This window comes from Haemorhous mexicanus, chromosome 2 (genome assembly GCF_027477595.1).
Source record: "Haemorhous mexicanus isolate bHaeMex1 chromosome 2, bHaeMex1.pri, whole genome shotgun sequence".
In the NCBI taxonomy this organism is placed as follows: Eukaryota; Metazoa; Chordata; class Aves; order Passeriformes; family Fringillidae; genus Haemorhous; species Haemorhous mexicanus.
The window spans coordinates 51,043,069-51,064,993 of NC_082342.1; the positions used below are offsets into that span (position 1 = coordinate 51,043,069).

The 21,925-nt window shown below is 37.5% G+C and overlaps 1 protein-coding gene across 2 annotated transcripts in view; it reads right to left on the bottom strand.

Moving 5' to 3' along the window:
* Nucleotides 1-3,592: 3,592 nt before the first annotated feature.
* Nucleotides 3,593-21,925, bottom strand: part of USP12 (ubiquitin specific peptidase 12) — a 32,677-nt gene continuing 14,344 nt past the window's right edge. The window contains exons 3-9 of one of the 2 annotated variants that reach the window (XM_059838789.1): nt 19,736-19,949; nt 16,538-16,764; nt 11,426-11,502; nt 11,161-11,244; nt 8,631-8,828; nt 6,762-6,840; nt 3,593-6,230 (exon numbers count right to left, since the gene is read on the bottom strand). In XM_059838789.1, the coding sequence (XP_059694772.1) occupies nt 6,129-6,230; nt 6,762-6,840; nt 8,631-8,828; nt 11,161-11,244; nt 11,426-11,502; nt 16,538-16,764; nt 19,736-19,949 (981 nt within the window). In that variant the 3' untranslated portion in view covers nt 3,593-6,128. The remainder of the gene's footprint in view (nt 6,231-6,761; nt 6,841-8,630; nt 8,829-11,160; nt 11,245-11,425; nt 11,503-16,537; nt 16,765-19,735; nt 19,950-21,925) is intronic. The other variant, XM_059838790.1, reaches the window with a different exon arrangement.

Consider the following 21,925-nt stretch of genomic DNA (forward strand, 5'->3'; position numbering starts at 1 on the left):
ACACAATCCAATAATGAATAAATACAAAAGACAACTTAGTAACTGTAGTAATTTTTGTCTCTTTTCTCCTTTGGTGAATTATGAATAATTCTACATGCAAAATATGGGAAAAAGGAGGCTAATTGGTGTTGTGTTTGTGGAACACACTTGTTGATCTCAACTTGCAGTATCTCCCTTTAATACTCTCCAATACAGGCAAAGCTACCAGAATTAAAAACAAACAAACAACACCCTCCTCCAAAAAAAAAAAAAAAAAACCAAAACCCAAAAGAGAGCGAATACATAGCCTATAAATATTTAAATTTTACATTTAAAATGGTTTGTCTCTCTTTTGTGATAAAAAGGAATGGAAGAGAGTCTCAGAGTATTGCATATGCAGCAAGTACAGTCCTGATTAATGCAGTTTTTCTCCCAATATTCACTGAAGGTTCTTGGTGGCTTCTCTGCAAAATTTGGGTCATGTTAGACTGGGATTAACAATTACAGAGACACCTCTTTGGCATCTAGCTCCTAACAGGTCTTCTCATAACCTGTTTCTGATGACCCCCATGTAACATTGCTTTGCCATGCCATGCAACCCTAAAAAAGCTCAAAAACAATTTCAAAGGCATCTTCTGTAAAACAAAGATTTCATTTTTCAAATATGTGTTGGATCATGTAGCAATCTTAGGGGGAAACACTGCATGCCTTTCATAGTCTCCTTAAAAAGAGGAGGAAAAGGGTACACCAAAGTTGCATTTGTTCAATCCCTTGATTCCAATTTTCTTCCTTATATTGAAGAGTACTTTCAGCACAGAGACATGTCAATTTAGAAAACACCAGATATTTTCAATGCAAATACCTTATATCTCATCTCTGACATACAACTCAGTGATGTACCAAACACTGTCTGAGGCTGTGTATCGGCAATCTTCCTTGCCGTGGAAGATGCAGAGAAGATGGACGTGACACAACATTGGGATAATGAGCCTCCAGAAACCAAATAAATGTGCAAGCATGGAAATAGGCAACTCGAGCTGAATGCTGCTAGCACATCTTGTAAGAGCTGAGCAGTCACTGCAACAAAGCAACAGTGAAACAGAGTTGAAGCAACATATCAATCACACCTCAAAGCAGCTGATGCACATCAAGTTGGGCGATGATGCGATGACGCTCAAATTCAGCTGATGAACGTGAGAGCAGAGGCACCCCTAGATACTGAATCACTTAATAATACAACTAATAAAATATTCTGAGAGTTACAGAAAATACACAAATGGGTCCTAGTGAAGAGTCAGAAAATATTTGTAGATCAGACCACTAAAATATTACACTCCATATGTGCATAAATTGTTTCTGGAGGAGCACTCATTAATACAATCATATCAACCTTAAATATCTGTGTACAGACAGAAATTTCAAACAGCAAATTAAACACACACACAAAGGCATGAAAAAGTCAAGAACAGCAGGATGTTTTGAGCATCCCCTAAATTCTCCAAACACCAGAAATCTGCACTAAATGCAATATTCTGTCTTTTGGGGGAATGCTGCTTTCATATTTGTTGTGTCAGTAAATAATTGTAAAGCTACATCTCTCTACTTTCAGATGGATTCCTGCTGTGCATTCTCTCTCCTGGATTATATAACCTGCAGAATGCAGATCAAGGACACGACTGATGGCCCTTCTCTAATTAGAGTTCCCTCATGATGCCAACATGGGCTCTATAACAATGACCTGGGTACAAAGTACCTTGGTCTCTTCTCAGCCCTTACAATCTCTTATGCAGGCAGCAATCACAAGCCCCTAGAGAGAAAGAAAGAATATCATTTATTTGTACTTTTATTAAGAAACTCAAAGATATTACTCTGTTCATTTAAAAACTGGTGATATCTACAATTTTCCTTATATATCCAACACATTCTTATAGAAGTAGATAAGTTCCCCAAAGAATATATTTTAACAAAGATCAAAGAAAGTTCATTGCTGCCTCACCACACTCTATCATTAAAACAGGAAACAATGGATTTCAAGGGCCTCTGTATTTATGAAGCTTGTGTTTGTTTGCATGGCAGTTGATTGCACAGTTCATTTATAGCAATCATTTGGTGGCAAAGCTGCTGCAAAGTGAACCACCCTTGAATACAGAATATTAATTCAGTAATAATTGAGTTCTTGGAGGCTCACAGGTAAAGAGACTAATGTATTATACATCTCACATTATGCTGTGAGAGGTTAGAGGATTTGAAGCCTTGTAAGACCACCGTTAATGGTTATTAATAGTGCATATTGCATTGTCAAGAGGGAAAAAACCCCCAGAATTTCCAAGACACACAAACCTAAGATCAACTCAGACAAATGTGGGGGAAAACTGGTACAAAAAGTACAGCCACTCTTTGGAAGCAAGCAAACAATACCTGCAATTTAAACTTTTAGAAAAGTCACAAAAGCTGGTACAAAAAGTACAGCCACTCTTTGGAAGCAAGCAAACAATACCTTTTAAACTTTTAGAAAAGTCACAAAAGTAACACTGCAGCCCACAGGTAATTAACATGCACTGATACCTTTTCCCCTTTTAGAGACAAAGGTAACCAAAGGAGTGGTTTCATCTATGAATACAATTTCAAGAAACTGCTCTCAGACAACTTTTAAAAACCCCAAACCAACAACAAAATGAAAACAAAAAACCAAACCCACAGATAAAAACCACCAAACCACCACCCTTTTCCACAGGGAACAAGTCAGGATGTCCTACCCAGCTTCAAGCTTCTGCTCCAGAGGGATACAGATCTGTGGATCCCACATTAATCTGCCAGTCCTATGCAGATGGCACTGACTGTGGTGGGGGATCTGAAGTGGCCCCAAATCCTCATGTGCTACCATCACCTGAATGCCACCTAAGGAGATGATTTATGGCTAAATTCTGAAAACACAACTCGGTTTAACCATTCATACATGTACCCCAACACCTTAAAGTCACCATTTCTGGGCAATGAAAGGCTACAGATAGAGTCATCACAACTACAAATATGGCAGGGTCTGAGCTGTTGGTGAAACCTCACGTTTATTTACTTGCATTACAGAAGAAGAGTGGATGCCAAGTGAAGAAAGATCCCAGATCATCCATGGATACTGTAACCAGCTACAGCTTGTATTTGTGATGCTGGACTCCTGTCCTTTTGACAGTCTCCCACAAGTTAATGCTGTAAATTCTCCCATTTTTCTCTCCTTGGGTGGCAATCCAAGAAATCCCTTGGGTAACTCGGACACACGTATTTTGTGGCAAGGGACAAATTTGTTTTTAAGGGAGAAGAAGTCCAGGAAGAACAGTATTTAAAACTCCCTTCTCTTCTAGCTCAGAGACCAGGGACTTACCAAAACCTACTCCTAGAGAAGCACACCACCCCAAACACGGTTGCCACCCTATGATTTCCCTAACAACACACTGAGTAAGATAATGCAGCGTATTTAAACACACCTCTCTGCCCAGGGCTCAGGGCACTTGGCCTCAAACAGCAAGTTCCACATAGTTTTTTGGTTTTTTTTTTTAAAAACATTATGAAGTACAAAAGGCAGCTGGCTGACCATCTGGGCTCCACAAAGGATACAGTATTTATCTTTAGAGAACATAACTTTATTTAATAGAAGTTTTTTGCTCCAATATACAAAATAAGGGACTGTAATCCCAAATGACATTTACATAGTTACACAGCAAATAAATTCCACCATTTACAACAACTGACAACTCTCCCACACTCCTCACTGTATTACAGTCAAGAAAAAATCCTATAATGTTTTACACACCAATCAGTTATATTTCGTATTTCTGTCTCTTTTAATTCCATTTTAAGTTGCAGTTCCTGACATCAGTTTAATTAAGAACTTACAATTATTTCAGCTGCACTAAAAGAAAAACAAAATATATAATTTGGAATACTAACTCAAAACCCCTATACAAAATAAAAGTCAGTATCTTATAAAAATACATAGCAGGAGAAAAACCAGTGAAACAACAAAAATGTTTTGAATTTTGTTAAAAGTATAAACCATTTATCAACTAGCCTCAGCTTTCAACTATATTAAAACAAAAAAAAAAAAAAAAAGAAAAATAAGAAAAAAAGGAAAAAAAAGACCAAACAAATTTGCAAAAGGTAACATGACAATTCTTTTGCAATACTGTACCTTTAGTATGCAAAGGACTTCATCCTCTAACATGCACCATTATTCAACTGACTTACCCCTTAAACCCTTTTTCTATTGAAAGCCAAAAATAGATGTTAACATTATTTGAATCCTTTCAGAAAAATCCAGTCACATTTTTCTGCACCTCCCAGAATATTTAACCTTTACTTTACAATGCTGGTAGTTTAATCATGATACATAATCTTCTATAAAAGAATTCTAGCCAAACCAAGGCGTTAGAAACTCTGCTTCTTACAAAAGCGATTTGTTATAGTATGACAGTTGCTAAATAGCCCAATTTATTTAGTGACCCTGTAAAGATTTGTTCAACTGAGTGAATAGGTGAAGTCATTTCCTGAGCTAAAAGATACTGGTAAGTAAATAGTCAGTTATAGCAGCAGACAGGAGACATTCTTTTTAAAAGTTGTAACAGTATCAATAAAATAACCTTAGAAAATTACAGTAATGTAAAAATCACGAGCTGACAAGGGAGTGACAAGGACATCCAAGACCTGATTGCCATAATCTGGAATGCACATCTAATGACCTTCCAGAAATTACATTCAGCTACTGTCAGACAAAGTACTCCTAAGTGAAGAATGTCAAATAGTTCACATTTCTTACAGATCAGGTGTTTTGCCAAGATTTAATTCCTAACGCCGTTTCATAAGCCTAAAGCAAGGTAAACAGCTTAGTTTCAAAAATTTCCACTATACAGGACTTGAATATTATTACTTTCACAGGAATGTGGTATCTTCAGTCTCATGAAATTCCAAACCTATTTCTTCTTATTACTCAGACTTAATTTAATGTTTAACAGAAGTTGATCTGCTTTTAGGAGAGGAAATAATATTCTTAAAATTATTTACTTCGATCCGAATCATTGTGATTTGCCTAGAGTATGAACCATTAACAAATCATCAAAGAACTACAAAGACTGGTATACCACCACTGCACCAACGTTTTTTTATGATTTAAGACTTCTACATAACAGCTTGATCACTTTTTTCACCCGTTAATGGGAAGAGTCTATTCTGATTTAATTAAATAAAGTACCTGAGTTAGATACCAGTTCCTCCAGAAGGAAATCTCTCTTCTGTGTTATACATTTTTTCAGATATCGTAGGTGTCGCTTTTGTAATTTTTATTGTCTTTCCTTTAATATTTAAACATAATTAGTTTAAATTCAAATGAATATATAAAATTTCCAATACTTGTTAGAATAAAGGACAATACACAAGATCCTAAGTTACAATAATTTATAAATAAAAAATAAGCTATTACAAACCAAAACTTTCCCCATACGGAGATGAAAAGCCATAACCTTGACTGATTGTTCCCGATCACACATTATAAATAATGTAAGCTTCTCCAGAGAAGCAAAGCATCCTTGCCTCCCTGACACCAGTTTACACCTTCAGTTAAACCACTTCCATCAAGAAGGCAATTGAGTTGGGCCCAGACACAACTTCTTGCTTACATGTTAACCTTCCAAACCTCATTCTTTCAAATTTAAGCACGGGAAACTAAGTTCACAGGGAATCCTTTACCTTTTATACACAAAGTCTGCATGAAATACAGATTTCTAACGCTCCTAACTGCACCAATCTGGCAGCACAGTGAGAACCTGATTCAAAGGTCACTGAAGTCCATGGAAGGCTTCAATGGGCTTTGAACCAGGACCACAGAGATGGTATTCCCCAAAGAAAAGCTCCTGCAAGAGTGGCTGGTATCTCTCTCTTTTTGCTTTTATGGGATGCAGTGGAGATGTGTAGTCAGCATGATACCTGAGCAAATAAAATGAAAAGGATAGAAACGTTTTAGGAACCCCAAACTCTTTCCTTAGCTGTGTGCAAACTGTGCTATTGCCCCTAGAGCTCCCTGCTTTCCTTCTCTTCAGTGCTTGCTCCGTTCCAGGAAAGAGAAGATGTGAGACACAAGAATCTCTCTTCACTGCAGCTCCCCCTCAGTCCCGAGACTGATAGAAGAGGATGTAACCAGACTCAGAGTTCTTTGAGATGTCTGATGTCAACCCGTAGAATTCTTCAATAGCCTGTGCATCAATTTTCTGGATGCAAAAACACAAAAAAATTGAGGTAGGAACGTCTTGCATAATATACACATAAAATCAGGTTCCACTCTAAAAGTCATTGTTAAACCAAATTAACTTTCACATAATTACATAAAACAATAAAATCCAAATAATTCTTCACCTTGTTATGTCTCAGCTTTCCCTCAGCCATCAATTGCACAGAGGGTAGCAGCTATGTATGTTTTATATATAAATTTTTAAGCATTGTTTTAAGTATTGCATTAAGTTCCTATGTATTGTAAGCTAAAACCCAATTTATCTATATCATTATTTGTCTTCTTGCCACAGAACAGTTTATTAAACAATGGCGAAAGACAGAGGTCATAAACAAAAGAGTTTCTTTTTAAAAACCTAAATGGAATTCAAAGTGTTGTACAGTCAAATTGTAAGGCACAGCTCTGCACACACAGTTATTGCTCATTTAGACTCTTTTCATCAGCACACCAGTCATTCTACTTTAGATAATCGGATCCACAAGGGGGGTGCATGTGCTCTGGTTGGGCTTACCTCAACAATGTCATCATCAAAAAGCAACCAAAAATCATGACTCTTCACTATTGCAATATAATGTCCTCTGTTAGGGCCACTGTAAAATAAAATTAGGAAAGAACATAAACCATTACACACATAAATGTGGAGATGCATTCCCTTTAACTATTTTTATTGTAGAAAAGCAGAACTTGACAGTAATTAAAATGGCTACCACCACAATTTCTGTTTGGATGTGTCTTGTCTTTTTTTTTTTTTTGTTACTCTCTACTTACATCATCCTCACAATACAGTCTTACTTATTATGCTAAATAAAGGATTACAATTTCAAATAAGGAATGAGCAGCACAGGCACTGAAAAAATAAATGAAATCTTAAACAGAGACAGAAGCGAAATTAATAAAGCATTCTGATATTTCATAGAGACAGAACAGATCCCAAACTATTTCTGATCTTCAGAAAGAAAAAAGCCTGTAGAGCTGCTGCTCATCTCCAGTCTCTACCTGGTCCACTGTAAACAGACACTGAATTAAATGGGCACTTTAGGAGTCTCAGCAATGAGAAGAAGCTCAGCAATGAGAAGGGCTCCCAGTTAAAATGTTACAATGCTTAGCCTCTTCAGTTATGGCAGACAAGAAACTTCTCCATGACTATGCCAGAAAAAACAACCCACCAGAACTTTAGGAGTGTCCTATTTCTCATCAGGTTTCAGGAAGGAAAAGGAAACAGCACAATTTCTGAAGCAGCTGAACCTTAGAACTGAAAGTGCACAACCGAGTTAAAGCAGTTCTGGAACTGCCACAAGTGGCCAGCAGCACTCCCATGGCTTTTGGGTCTGGGTCAGGGAAGGAAGGTGCCATCCCTGAGGGAGATATCTGTGCACCAGCTCACCAACACCATGGAAACAGCATGGACATCTCCTTCCTGCCCATGGCTCCGAGAACGGAGAAGTCCCCAAGAAGGCAGAAACGGTCAGAACGGCCAGAAAGAATTTCCCTTAGAATCCAGAACAAGAGTGTCCCAGAAAACTATGGCACAAAGGCTTATTTTCCAAAATTGCCCAATTTGAGATCTATTTATCTAAACTCTACTCTTTAGTCATCGTGAGAAGACTGAATAAGTGGAGCAAATTGTCCAAAGAGAAAGTGAAATTAGGATTCCTAGTTATGAAACTGTGACCAGTGCAACCTAAACTAATGTCAAAGTTACCCTGCTTTGAGTTTTAGTATTTGACCTTGCAACATAAACTATTCTACGATTCTAGATGTCAAATCGTAATTTTCAGCTCTTCAACTTGGGGCTTTTATGCACTCAATAAGCAGTTTGTAGAATAACCTGGTTTTAAGCCTTGAAGCCACAAGAACATTTTTTGAATATAGCAAAATCAAATACAAATCTAACAGTCCTGTTTTGAAAGGAATGAAACATAGTAATCAACTAAACTCATAATGTATGGATATATTTCAGAAAATGTTGCTCAAGCCTTAAGAAAAAAAACCACACCCTAAAGGAAATGCTTTATAAATTAACCTTTCTATAATGCTTTCCTTCCTAAGAAAGCTTTTTTCCTTAAAAACTGTTTTTAAATATTATTATATGATAATGTGCGTTTTGTGTTGGTTTTTTTTTAAACACAGTTAAGTTCATCTAAAGATCTGTAATGTGAAATACAGTCACCATGTTTCACAATGATCTCTCAAAGCAACAAGGCCATAATTTCTGTCAGGACTGGTAGCTTCTCCCCACAACAATTTTTTTTCCTAAATAAGTTTCTTTTTAAGAGGTCTTTATTAGCTATTGATTTATATGACACTGGGGGCTTTGTGTTGTTCTTTTAGGCACAGTCATGTTTATAAAAAAATCCCTTGCTTAAAGCAGAATAATTACCTTCCACAATGAACAACCACAGCAACAAGGTCATACATTCTGTCAGGATTGGTGGCATCTCCTGAGGTGTTAAATAAACGAAGCTCTAAAGGAAAAACTACTCTATAAGAGAGTTTTGTGTATCGATGCAGCTGATCCATGTACTTAAATCTCTTCAAATGGAGAGCTAGAATCATAGGCAGCTTTTTTACTTTCATCCTGAAAAAAAGAACAAACCCAAAAAACCAGCAGTATTTCCAATATCCATCCTAAACATTCAGTCGGTATCAACAAACAAGAAATTTGTTTTACTGAAATCTTTAAAAACCTTTGCAAGCATTAAAAGAAACCAAAACAATCAGCTGTTTAAAAGTATATTGTGTTGTTAAACTAAAGGGAAATTTTTAACTGAAAGAGAGAGAGAACTGAAAATGTATTTAAAACAGTAAGATATAGTATATAAAAACAGCTGCGATGAGCTCACATAATAATTTAGACATAAAGATCACATAGCACAGAATTCAATTTTTATGTTTATCTACCCATATCTTTTCAGAGTTCCAAAAGCAAAACCCAGATCCCACTTGATGTACAGTGCAGGTATTGCAACAGAGCTATTTCAGAGGTCCTGTTCCAGCTGAATTTCCCAGTAAACCAGCCAAGTCAAACAAGCTCTTTAAAATAAGCTTTGTCACACAAGTATTACTCCCAAGTTTTCCTAGCCATTCATTTCCAAGCCATTCGTTTAAAATTTCCAAGGGACACAAACAGCCCACTGTTATGCACCTACCTCCTGCTATCCAAACAAGATAAGGCCGAGCTCTGGCACAAAAATTTCATACAAATGTTGCAGCAATGTTTTACAGCAGTCAAAGCCAGAAAATGACCTAGTTCTACTGAGGGCTCAGTAGCCCCTTCCCCTAGCATGAGGTATTGAGATCTCACATCAGTGCCTACAAACCCTCCTCAGCCAACCATCTAGCTGGCTTGGCAGCAAACACTGACTTCCAAATCTCTGGGCAATGAATCTGCCCATCCTAACAGAGCAACCAAACCAGAGCGCTCTGGTTCTTGGCACAGCCAGGAGCCTTAGACCAGCACAGCGCTGACTTTTCAAGCTTTCAGCCCCAAAAGGCAGCTCAAAAGTCTCTGCAATACAGCCCAGGTTCCAGACATGTCTATTAAGGCCACACTCTCAGAATGTCAGGAAATTTGTAAAAGACAGCCCGTTTTCAAAAGATAGGGGGCTGTGGACAAATTCCTTGACAACTCTCTGGCTCACAAGGGAACCAGGAAATGAAAACAGCCAGAGCAGGGTAGAAAGTTGACAGAAGCAACTGTTTTTTAGGGTGAGCTACATTTTTATTATATTATGGCTACAATTTCTGCTCTCTTTTCAAAACTAAGTCCTCTCCTTATAATGTAATTATGTTTGGTCATTGGAGCTCTTTCAATGGTGAAGAAATTTGGTACACCATCTTTGCTAGCTGAGTAGTCCCCAACACAGCTAAACTGTTTTATAGAGATGGAAGAAAAGTATGACTGCAGTGAAACTGAACTTACACCCCACGTGAAACCCAAAATATAAGCAATCAAAGCCATGTTTTGCCATGGAAGTGCCTACAGTACAGGTTTATGTCAACCCAATTTATATTGGTGACGGCTTACATTACCTCCCACACAGAAAAATAGCTCAGGCAACAGAAAACAGGCCAGGTCTGGATTCACAACCTCTACCAGACCCCAACTAGTAAGCTTAGGCAATGTGTGAAGGCAGACTTGGCAGATGAGATACGCAAACGCTGTGTGTGCAATCTATGGTAAACCAAATAACCAGCAGCAGTGGTATAACCAGTAGAGCACGTCAGAGCTCCCACTCCTTCAGCCAAATACTTTGTCAGATAATGAATAACCACACAGTACACAAATTGACAGGTTTTTCAAAGGTGTAAACAAGACTAGAATTATTAGGCAAATGAGAATTGGTTTTAAACAAATATCATGGTTTTCAGGCTTCCACAGAGCTTCTGAGGATTTTCAGGAGCTCTGTCAAGCAGTTTAGCACAACTACTCAAACACACTGAAGAATCCAGAAACTCAGTCAACAACAATAGTTACAAAAAGTACTATCAAACTGAATCTTTCAGCAACTGGAAAAATTATTTCATTTTCAAAACAAAACTAAGTTTAAGAAGTCACATGCAATCAATGACTTCATCATTGCCAATTATTTTTTATTAGTCCCCGAGTGTTTGGTTTGACTTGGCTTTTTTACTTTTTTTTGGTCTTAAGACTATTCATTTTCTCATCTGTAGAATAAATAATGATCAAAGGAGTCCCAAAGTGCTTTATACAGATTCTCACTACTCATGGAAAGAGACACATTGAATTCTAGCGAGAGGAAGGAAGGCAAATTACTTTTAAGTGGAAGAAGAGTAGAAAAATTAAGGGGAAAAGGGTGTTCTCTCCTTTACACCCACACACAAAAGCAGTACCAGAGTATTTGCATTAAATGCATGGGTTTTTGTCTCCTTCCACCACTGTGCTGTACCTTTTATGTGCTTCTTGCTTACTACGACACTCTTCACAGTAATACTTGTATTCACTGCACAGAGTTTCTGTGTTGCTGAAACCCCTGAGTAAAAAAAAAAGCAAGCTGTAAATACTCATTTTTAATATGAAACATCCACACAAATATGCAATATCAGCATAACTTAATACACTTCAACCTACATAAAATAGAACTGGCAGCTTATTTCCTGCTTTCTGGGTAACAGGTAAAGGCAAATCACAAGAATTTGGATTTTTGTGCCTACCTTAAGCAGTGAGTGATTGAAGTATTCTGCTCCACGTCAACTGAAAGGTCTAGGAAGTCTTCGTCCTTGCTGCTTACCTGCATGAAAAGAAGACCCAATAGAACATAGTTAAGACAAATAATACTAATTTGCCTCTGTTTTTCAGTACCACTTTCTATTGACAGAATGCATCTTTCACCCTATAATATCCATGTAAAAAATTTTACAAGTGGCCTTTCTATTTCAGAGATTTGCTGTGTTTTCTCTTTTTTTTTCAGGAAGGGTAAAGTGTATATGAGTCTCTGGGTGTATATAACGCCAGTTGTCATGATGCTGTGATTTCATATCAACACTATTAATGCCAAGTGTCTTCTACACCTCAGATTTTTCAAAAGAACAGAATCACTGTGATTCTTCTGCTTAGTGCTCTCACTTCTGTTCTTCTCTGACTCCCTTGAACTGAAAGTTATGTATTTGCATGCCACAGTGTACCTAATAAACAGCATGAATATTTTGAAGCCTCCTCCAGGCTAGACTCATACTCTTAAAGGAACTGCAGACAGTAAATTTGGCAAATGAGAGCTCGGAGCTTTGCCTGACAGAGGCAGAACAGTAGCCAATTCTCACAAAAATGTGAGAGTAACAAGAAAGTAAGACAGAACATTCTAGAAGCAGAAAAGAAATTCTACCACAAACCCTGACAAACGATGAAAAAATCCACAGTTGCCCTGAAAACCAACTATGCTTTTGAAGTTTTAAAAACCAGTTATGAGAAACCTTAACTTTTGCCTGCTAGTGTGTCCTCTCTGTATCTAAATATTCTCAGTGTCACTCATGACAATGGTCTCTGCCTAGATACAGAAGTAAATGCTTTTAGAAAAGATACCTGGCTGCAGTTTCTTGACTGAATGCAGGAAAAGTGAAATAGGTACAGGGAAATAATGTAAGTTGATTCTTTTAAACATATCAGATTTATGTTTCCTTTTCAACCCAGCATGGAAAGAAAAAAAAAAAAGGAGTGGAAAGTTGTTCTCTGATAATCAAGAGAAGAGAAACACACAGCTCCTAAGGGCAGTGTACATGGAGAAAAAAAGAAAAAGGCAGATGGTCAAGACAATAATATTTGAGCATTAAAAACACAAGGCAAATCCAAACACCCAGGAAATTAAGTTGAAAGCTTCTGTTAATACCTGTGAGAAGACTGGGCTCCCACTGCTCTGTCCCTAGTCTTTCCAAGAGTTAAGTGTGCATGTCAAAAAACACCACTATGTCAGTACACATAATTTCTACTGCAATATTCAGATGCTCAAGTATAATGTTTATACTTTTAGAGAGATCACAGAACACATACGGAAAACTTCTAGAATGTTTAGAGTGGGGAAAAAAAAGCAGGCTGCATCTTCAGCATGCTTCACATTCAGGGATGCATTATGGTTTAGTTGTGTGGTCAATTCTTAAAGATATCCTTTTGCAAATCACTCTTGGAATTATCAGACCTGCATTTATAACTCTAAGAACTCTGGTGGAAATTATCATAACTGGGGATTAAGAATGGCTCAGAAAAAGAAAAAAACACTTCTAGAAAATACTCTGCTGCTGCAGTCTTCAGCTAGGACAGCTGGAATTAGGGAGTCATGTGATCAGTATTATTCAGACATGCAATTAGATAATTCTTCCTCTTTTGGTCTAATCAAAGAAAATTACGTGAAACAATACAGATTTCACAGGCAGCTTTATCCCACGCAAAAGCTGTAAGGGCAATGGAGAGGAGGGAAGGGATGTGCTCTCCTTGGTCAAAAAGAGATTGGTACTGAAAACAGAAGTTTGCAAAAGGACAATTTTCATTCTCTGTGATAATTTGGTCTTAAAACACCTCACTCAGGTTACACAGCCCACTGGGCACTTAGGACCATGAGGAACCATTAAAGGCTTTATTGCAAGAATTGCCAAGTGGATTTTTTTCCATTTATGCTGGTGATTTAGAAATTGCTATTCTCAACTTTTAAGATTCTTTGAGCCTTAGTATTTGAACAGATTTTTCTAACATAAACTCATACAGTTTTAATTAAAAAAAAAAAAAAATTACAAGCCACTCTGGAGTCTTACAAGTCTCTCCCCACACTTTTTGTAAAGGTTCTGTTTCAAATAAACATCAGTAAGCTTCTTAGACTACAACCAGCAATGCTACATATTTCAATCATCTACAGAATGAAAAAAAATGATAGGCATGATCAGAAAAATCTCAGCACTTGCAGGATGGAGCCCTGATGTGTTCAAAAAGCCGTCTGAGTGCTCCTAACAGGAACATCTGAGTAATAGTGAGGACTGTGGATGTTCCAGTGCTCTGGCTGAAGAGGATGCTGTGCTGTTCCCACGTCAAGGACGTCATCTGCACCCACACAGCTCAGCTGTACTCTGATGACCAGAGCTGCACAGAACACAAAGCTCAGAAGGCTGACACTCACAGAATCCATTATTTCTTACACTTGGGAATTTCACCGGCAGTGTGAACCTGCTCACTGGCAAAAGAGCTCTTGCAGCTACAGACTGCCATGCGTGCTAAAACAGAAAGTAGTTTTAAAAGAAGCTGAAACAAAGTGTGTGATTTATCTTAGTTTAGAAATAAAAGAGAAATGAAAATCGAGCAAAGCTAAAGGCTCTGTAGGACTCATATGAGAGAGAACACTGGGATTTTCCTTATTGCCTTCTCTCAGTCCAAAGCAGAACTGAGCCAAAGAATTTTATGCCTTGTAGAGTCATTTGAACCCAAGAGCAAGACCATCACCTGGAGACTGATATGGTGGTTTTGACAATTTCCTGTATTTCTCTGTAGAAGTACTGGCCACATTTAGCTATTCAAAATTGAATCTCAATGAAGCCAATTATAATACCTTCTGGTTTACTGTTATCCTTTCTTAAACAATGAGAGAAATCCGTAAAACCAATTAACTTCCAGATAGCTTCTATAAATTAGCCATAAAATTTACATTCACTTCATCATTCTGCCTCTGTCAAGGTAGGGTGAAAGCATTATAAAGAGAAACCACAGTAAAACCATGTAAAGACAACTTACAATCCTTTTGTAACATATTCATTTAATAAATTGGCTTGATTCACAACACAAATCATCATTAAAGAATCATATCTACGTTCCTTACACTCCACTGTCCGTACTTAAACTGAGGATGCATCTTTAGATAGTTCAGTTTTCATCTTTAAGATGAGCTAATGAAACAGTGCATCTGGAAGGATGCTCTTTTCCACAACCAGGACAACCAAAATCAGAATAAAATTTTGCTCATTTTAGGAACATTGCGGAGGTTTGTCCCATTACAAGATAATGACTGTCACTTTCAGCAAAGACATATGTTATGCTTTATATTGAAATATGCAATAATTTTCCAATTTAAATTAAAAATATACTAGGGCTATTGTCTTGTCATTTAAAAGCAATAATTCATCCACTATTGCTTGTAATCTTGTACATGAGCTACTTCCAAGTACTCCTAACATTTTAACTTATACGTCTAAACACAGGAAGAATCTAAATGCCAACAGCTTCTAATAAGTATCATATATACTCAGTATATAAACAATCATATATACTCAGTATTTTTAAAAATAAGACACTATTCACAGTAATATTACCCATTTAATATGTCCAAATGTGTTTCTAAGCGCTCATTTCCAGGTCACTGTGTTTTAGACACAAGCTGATATACTAAAAAGACAGAAACTGGTAAAATAGTTTCCAGATTGCCTTGATTATTATGTTGTTCAGCAATAGCTGAATATTTCTATTAGCTACAGCTAATAGAAAAAATACCTGAGCAGTGTTAGTAGAATTCTCAAAATTGTGACAGACCTGATAACTAATAAAATATGCTGGCAAAGAGCATATCAGTGTTTTAAAATTGCATTAAGGATGGTACCTAGATCAAAATCCTGACAGCAGTAATTCATAATGCCACAGTGAGGAAAGGTAATGATGCCAGTTGTGTCAAAAGACTTGGGCTAAACTCATGTTTCAAGGGAAAAAAAAAAAAGGAACAGCTCAAGAACTAGAAGAGAAACGATTGACAGTTGCCAAGAAATACTTATTAGGGAGGGGAAATCTGCCAGAAAAATATATAGTAGCATGGAATGAGCACCTAAATGACTCACAGTCTGCAGTTACATTATACATGACATTATGAAGCTCTTTTCTTTGAAATAAAAGAGATGGGTATTTCTAGAAGACTGAGAAAACTACATGAGAAATATACAGATTTGATTAATTCCTCCCATCCAATGTCATGCTGACATATCTGCATTACCTAATTAAGTTAAAGAAAATTGGCATGAAGTTATACAAAAACCACAGTCATTTAGCTTTTTACAGTCTCTAAGGAATAGACCATGACAGAATTACTGCAGTTTTAAAATTGTGCTGCTTTTAGTCTTTCTCAAGCTGGTAAAATCCAATTTTAAGTTTTTATGAAATACATTATTTCTCTTATCATGGAACTTCTCAAAATTATTTTAGTACAGCATACTCAGAGAAATTTTATTTCTCAGAGCGTAGTATTAGAAGAATTCCTGTGGACAGACATTTAGGGAAGGATTACTTTTCATGAACATGAAGGTATGTCTTTTGAGAATCCCAGTCTACTACCAAAGTGCCAAAAGCCAACCATTAGTATCTTGATTTCAACAGCTTTAAATTTAAAAGCCAGGAATCCATGGAAACTGATTCATAATACTTAATTCTGAGATGCATCAGTAAGCACAACACTAAGTTATTTAGACATTAAATTTGAGAAGAACCTCACACCCTTAAATCACAGAGTTTATTTTGTTTAAGAATACACCACTTGAGGATTTTCTGATCTAAATGTTGAAGGTGATTATGATCACTCTGACAAAAAATCCAACTGGGCATTTTCCTAATATTGATCAAATGTCTCTTCCTACAATTCACGCATCGGCTGCTGGGATGTTCTTACTAACAAAGAAAAACCACAAATATTCACACAACTATAAAGATCACTGAAGAAAGAAACCAATATCTTGTTCTGCTGGGATAAATGAACCGTGAAGCACGCAGCTCTGAAACGTGGTGGCATTGGTGTTACAAAGCACACGAGAACTTACAGTTTCACAGGTAAGACACCTGGTTTCGTTGGTTAATGTTCCCTGGAAGATCTCGTGCACCCAGGTGGGGTCTGGGGGGCTGTTGCTCTCACTGTCCACGTTGCCATTGGGCAGGCGCCCGTTCTGCTTCTCCTGCTTCCTCTCCTCTTGCAAGATGTCGGCGATCGTGTTCAGAAGGTAGTTCAGGAACTCGTGTGCATCCTGCTGCATGTAGTTATCAAACAGCTCTGCGAGATAAAACACAAGGCTTACTGACTGATCAGTTAGTGCTGTACTACAGAAAGGTTTTTAACAGTCAGATTTCAAAACCAGTCCTTGATTTCACATCTTGTATCATTCACGGCAATATGACACCAACCCAAAATGCCTGCTGGAGAAACTAAGCCAAAAAAATAGGGGGTGGGAAGAGGGGACAGCAGGTCAGCTTGCACTGACAGAAATCACTCAGCTGATAGGAATTACCTGAAAACTGAACCATACTGCAAGAAAACCAGGGCACAATTCAATGGCCTAAACACAGGTGTATGTGGGGTGCCGCCTGAACTGGTACAGGTCATTCTGCCCAGCCTCCAGATGCCACTGAATCTCCTACAGGGGCTATGCTATCTCTGCCAAGCACAGATCAATGTCTTGGATAACACAGATTCAGTAATAGTTACTTCTTTTCTCTCTGACCAGGAACTACTAAGAGGAAATTTACCTGCCTATTTAAAAAGCATTCTATATCCCAAGCTAGTATCACACAAGTCTTTTAATGAGCAATTATTTCACTTTGCTGGCAGTCCAAGAATGTTCTAAGAGAAAGGTCTTCAGTGTACAGGAGTGGATAGATGAATGAAAAAAGATACTCAGTGAAGTTCAAGTTTTGAAATGCATACAGGCACTCCAGGGAAGCTTTACAGCCATTCACCATTCATACAGGAATAAAATTCAAATAGAAAAAAAAGGTCTAAGGTTATTAGCTAAGTAGGGAAACCTTCATGCTAATCTAGGTCACTTGGGGAGGTTAAGTAGTGCAATAGGTCAGGCAAGAGTAGGAACCATGTAGTTTATTTAATGAACTACTAGACTATTTTTGAGACAAGCGAGTTCAATCTGGCCAATTGCAAGGTCTTTATTTAATCAAGTAAATCAAGGCAGGGCAAGAGCTACAAGTCTCTTGAGGTAAAAGACTTCAGAGGTTCTTCACAGTGTAGTACCACAGGCACGTCAGGGCTTTGTGCCCAGTCAGTAATAAGCATTAACTACAGCAAAGTGAAAGCTACAGATTGCTCATTTTACAATTAGAAGAACTTTATGCAAATGTAACAGTACACCTCCAGCTGACTTCGAGCCAGCAGCTGCCTTCCCAAGCAATTAAACTTTAGGTCATTAATAGAGAAACACAGAATTGCTTGGGTTAGAAGGGATCTTAAAGACCATTGAGTTCCAACTCCCCTGCTCTGGACAAGGATACCTTCTAACAAGACCAGGCTGCTCAAAGCGCCGTCCAACCTGGCCGTGAACACTTCCAGGAATGGGGCATCCACAGCTTCTCTGGGCAATTTATTACAGCGCCTTACCACTATCACAGTTGATAATTTCTTCCTAATATCTAATCTAAACCTGGCCTCTTTCAGTTTAAAGCCATTCCCCCTTGTCCTGTCACTACACACCCTGTGAAAAGCTCCTCTCCAGCTCAGAGATGTACAATGTACCCATGCTGTATTCAGACGTTGCAAATAAAGATGGAGCAGCAGCTTTGGAGTCTGGAATACATTAAGACTGTGTCCTCAGTTATCACCCTGGTTTAGCTGGATACTGACTGAAGAGACTCTGGACTGGTGTTGCACACCTACCTGGTTCTTAAACTAACTCTTCTTTAAGGCTCAAGATTATAAACCCTTACAACAAGCATTGAATGGAACATATGATACCCATGTAATTGCAGCCTGAATGTAGCTATTTATTTGTACAAAAGGTGAGAGTATCATCATTAAAAGAGGCCCAAAAAGACAAGGGTTGAACTTCCACATCTGACTTCTCTACTGAAGGTTTTCCAATTGCATCGCTCTGCATAGAATTTTAGCGGCATGACATAATTACACATTACAAAGAACACTTCCTATAATGAACTTAATGGCTCCTGTGGTTTGCTTTCTGCTTTCCATCTGAATGATTCTCTGCATTTGCTATAATCAACTGTTTCTGTAAATGTATCAAACACAAGCACACTTACCCGAGGATACGTGCCAGAGAAAGGAATGAGTTTTCTACTCTGCACGGGCAAGTGATTGTACAGCACCCAAGAGCTTTTTTTTTAACAATATCATTACAGCTCATGGAGTGCATTTGCTGGAAGAGCCATGTCAAACTAGGAATGCCATCATAATATTTTATTTCTTGTTTTTACTACGGAGGTAGTCATCATTTAAATACTTTTTCAGTCTGTATTCATGGTCTTGGAAAAGACTGCAACAGTATGAATACATCTATTGCAGCAGTGTTAAGTATGGTACCTCATACAGTTTATTTAAATATAGTAATTATTCCTTCAGGAAAAAAAGTTGTATTTTTATAAAAATGTATCCAAATTAAGTAGCAGATTACAAGGCCTCATTTATATTTTGACATCAAATAATTTTCTAGAACATTCTGACAAATTAGCCCTGCAGATAAGAAACAAGAAATGCGAAAAACCCCTAGAAATCTCTTGAAATTCAGGATAATGATGACATGTAAAAAACAATTTGCCAAAACCACTTAGTGGTTTTAAAAGTAGGTTGAGTTACATATATATATAAATTCTAGATTCTTATGGGTAAGTCTTTCCACAGACTCCGTTTGGGGGACTGATTCCTCCATTCACAAAAATATTTTTTTAAAACAAAGAACAAAGGTTTTACAGTGAATTTTGATTACAAATATTAAAACTCCCAGAGAAACAAAACTAGCAAGCAATTTCATAAGCAGACAGTGACACTATGACAATACACTCTATTTGAAGCAGAAACAAGGATTCCCTCTCAAAACTGCTCCACGGTTACACCCTTATCCTGGGGCCACCTCTTGTTTATACTACAGCACCAAGAGCACTTTCTATTGGCACTCTACAGAGCACAAATACATAGGTATTTAGCTGGCATACACTATGTCAGCTTCAGAATTAAATCATAATTGCTATACTTGTTACACAAGAAAAAGAAAAAAAAAAGTTACCATTTTCTTTTCGTAATCTTGTTATAAATTTCTTGGGAGGTATTACTCCAACTTTTTTCTTCTGGGTGGCTATACTGTGGAAGAGATCAGCTAAGCATGTAAGGAGATTCTCTTTTTTTCTTGGCTGACTCTTGTACGCTAAGACTTTGTCTCGAAATGGTCGACAAAAATAAAGTGCCTGGAGAACCGAATTGCAGTAGCACGTATTCCCGAACTACAAAATAAGAGAGAGAGCTGTGAGTTTGCATGGCATTACTGTAGAGAGGTAAAATTCATTCCAAGCTGAAAGAGAGTGCATAAGCAGGGGGCCACATTTCTGCAAGTCATTTCTTCCTGACTTTGAGGTAGAAAAACGTATTGATGTTGCACAAAGGATTACCAAGGACACTGTGTGTAAGTGCATGAAACACCTAGGGCAATTCGAACAACACAAATTTTGTCTCACTTAAATTTTAACTTATTGGTAATATTTTACATCTCTTTGGGTCAAAATGTTCAAAAAACATCCCCAATGTCACAACTCCCAAAATAAGCTCAGGTAAAAATATCTGTCTACCACACATCAGTCACAACAGCAATGAACATGCACAGCATGACCTTGTAGTGCAAAGAAGTTCAGCTGAAAATGGAGAGTGCCTCACACACTTCAGGAATTAGATTCTCCAAATCTTAATAGCTGTCATCAAAGTCCAAAATAACTACTTTAACCTGCTCCTACATTTTCAGTCCTTGTTCCAGGGTGACAAGATTTGTTTAAGGAAACTCCTGAGTGCCAATGTGACATGGCCTGCTTAGGATTCAAAGCTAAGGCAGTTGGTAGCTTGAAATCAAGATTGCAGGGAAAAGAGAACACAACAACTGGCATGTGCACACTTTGAAGGAGACAAGCCACTGGACTGAAAGAGGAAAGCAGAATCAGCAAGAAAAGTGTCCATAACCCACTTTGTACCAGGACACCACAGGTGGGACACTCCTTCCTCAGACTCCTTAAGGCACCTGAGGTCACTGACACTGCCTGCAGCTCACCCCAACACTGCAAACATCCCCACCACTCCTGTGAAGGCAAGGTGAGCCATCAGTGGACAAAGCCATTCTAATTTTCTGCTGCCATTCCAATTCTAAGCTGCCCTCCTCCAGTGGAACCCATTATCCAACACTGAAAGCGTGGGAAAAATCTTTAGGAGGCCCTGAGCAAGCAATCCAACCTTTCAGCTGCAGTCACACAACCTGCAAACTGAAGCATGCACCTCTTGCACACATCCTGCAAAATGTGGAAATAACATTCAGATTTATGTTACACAGAGATGGCAGCACACACAGCTAGCAAATTCTGAGACTTTATTGTTGTGATGGGGAGAATTATATCAAAGACTGCCTTCAGAGATATTTTAAGAGCAGGTTCCTTCAATAGAGAAAAAGAACTAAAAGCTTTCACATCTTAGGAATAACATGGAAGAGAGCTTTTTGCTCTCTCCCAGTTAAGACAAACGAAAGCACCATGCAATTTAATTACAAAACTTAAAAATAAATTACTTTCCTCTATTTTAAATGAATGAAATATGAATAACTACTTTCTAAATAACCAAGACACACTCAAAGAATAAGGAAGAAGCATATTTTAAAAAGTATTAAGATGTCATTAAGGTATCCAGATTAAAAAGTGATGAATTTAACATCCATTATTCTTTATTTAAGCTAGGAAATGCTTATATTAGCTTCTTTGTGGTCCAAATCTGCAAATAAGTCAATAAACTTAAGAGGAAAACTGGGGCTTTTTACCTTAAAGTAAGCTAATGGAATCACACAGTAGCTTCTGTCAAAACATTTAATATTGTAAGCTGTTTAGGAATTTATAATTAGAAACAGCCATAAAAAGAGAACTACATGAAAGTGCTAAGAAAGTTCTTAAAAATTAATCAAACTGGAAAACTGCTAAAATTTCTACAGCAAGCGTCAAAAGATGAAAAGTAAGCAAATTAGAATTTTCAGAAGATTCCAAATTTAAAAAGGAGCAGTCTGATGATAAATTAATTAGAATGGCAACCATGTGGTGAGAGACAAATAAAATATGAAGACGTCAGAACACTGAACAAAATTCAGAATAATTTAATATGAATGTATGTTAACCTACATGCCTGTGAGTATGAAATAAAAGCAACCAGATTAAGTCCATAAAAGGCTTTCTCCAAC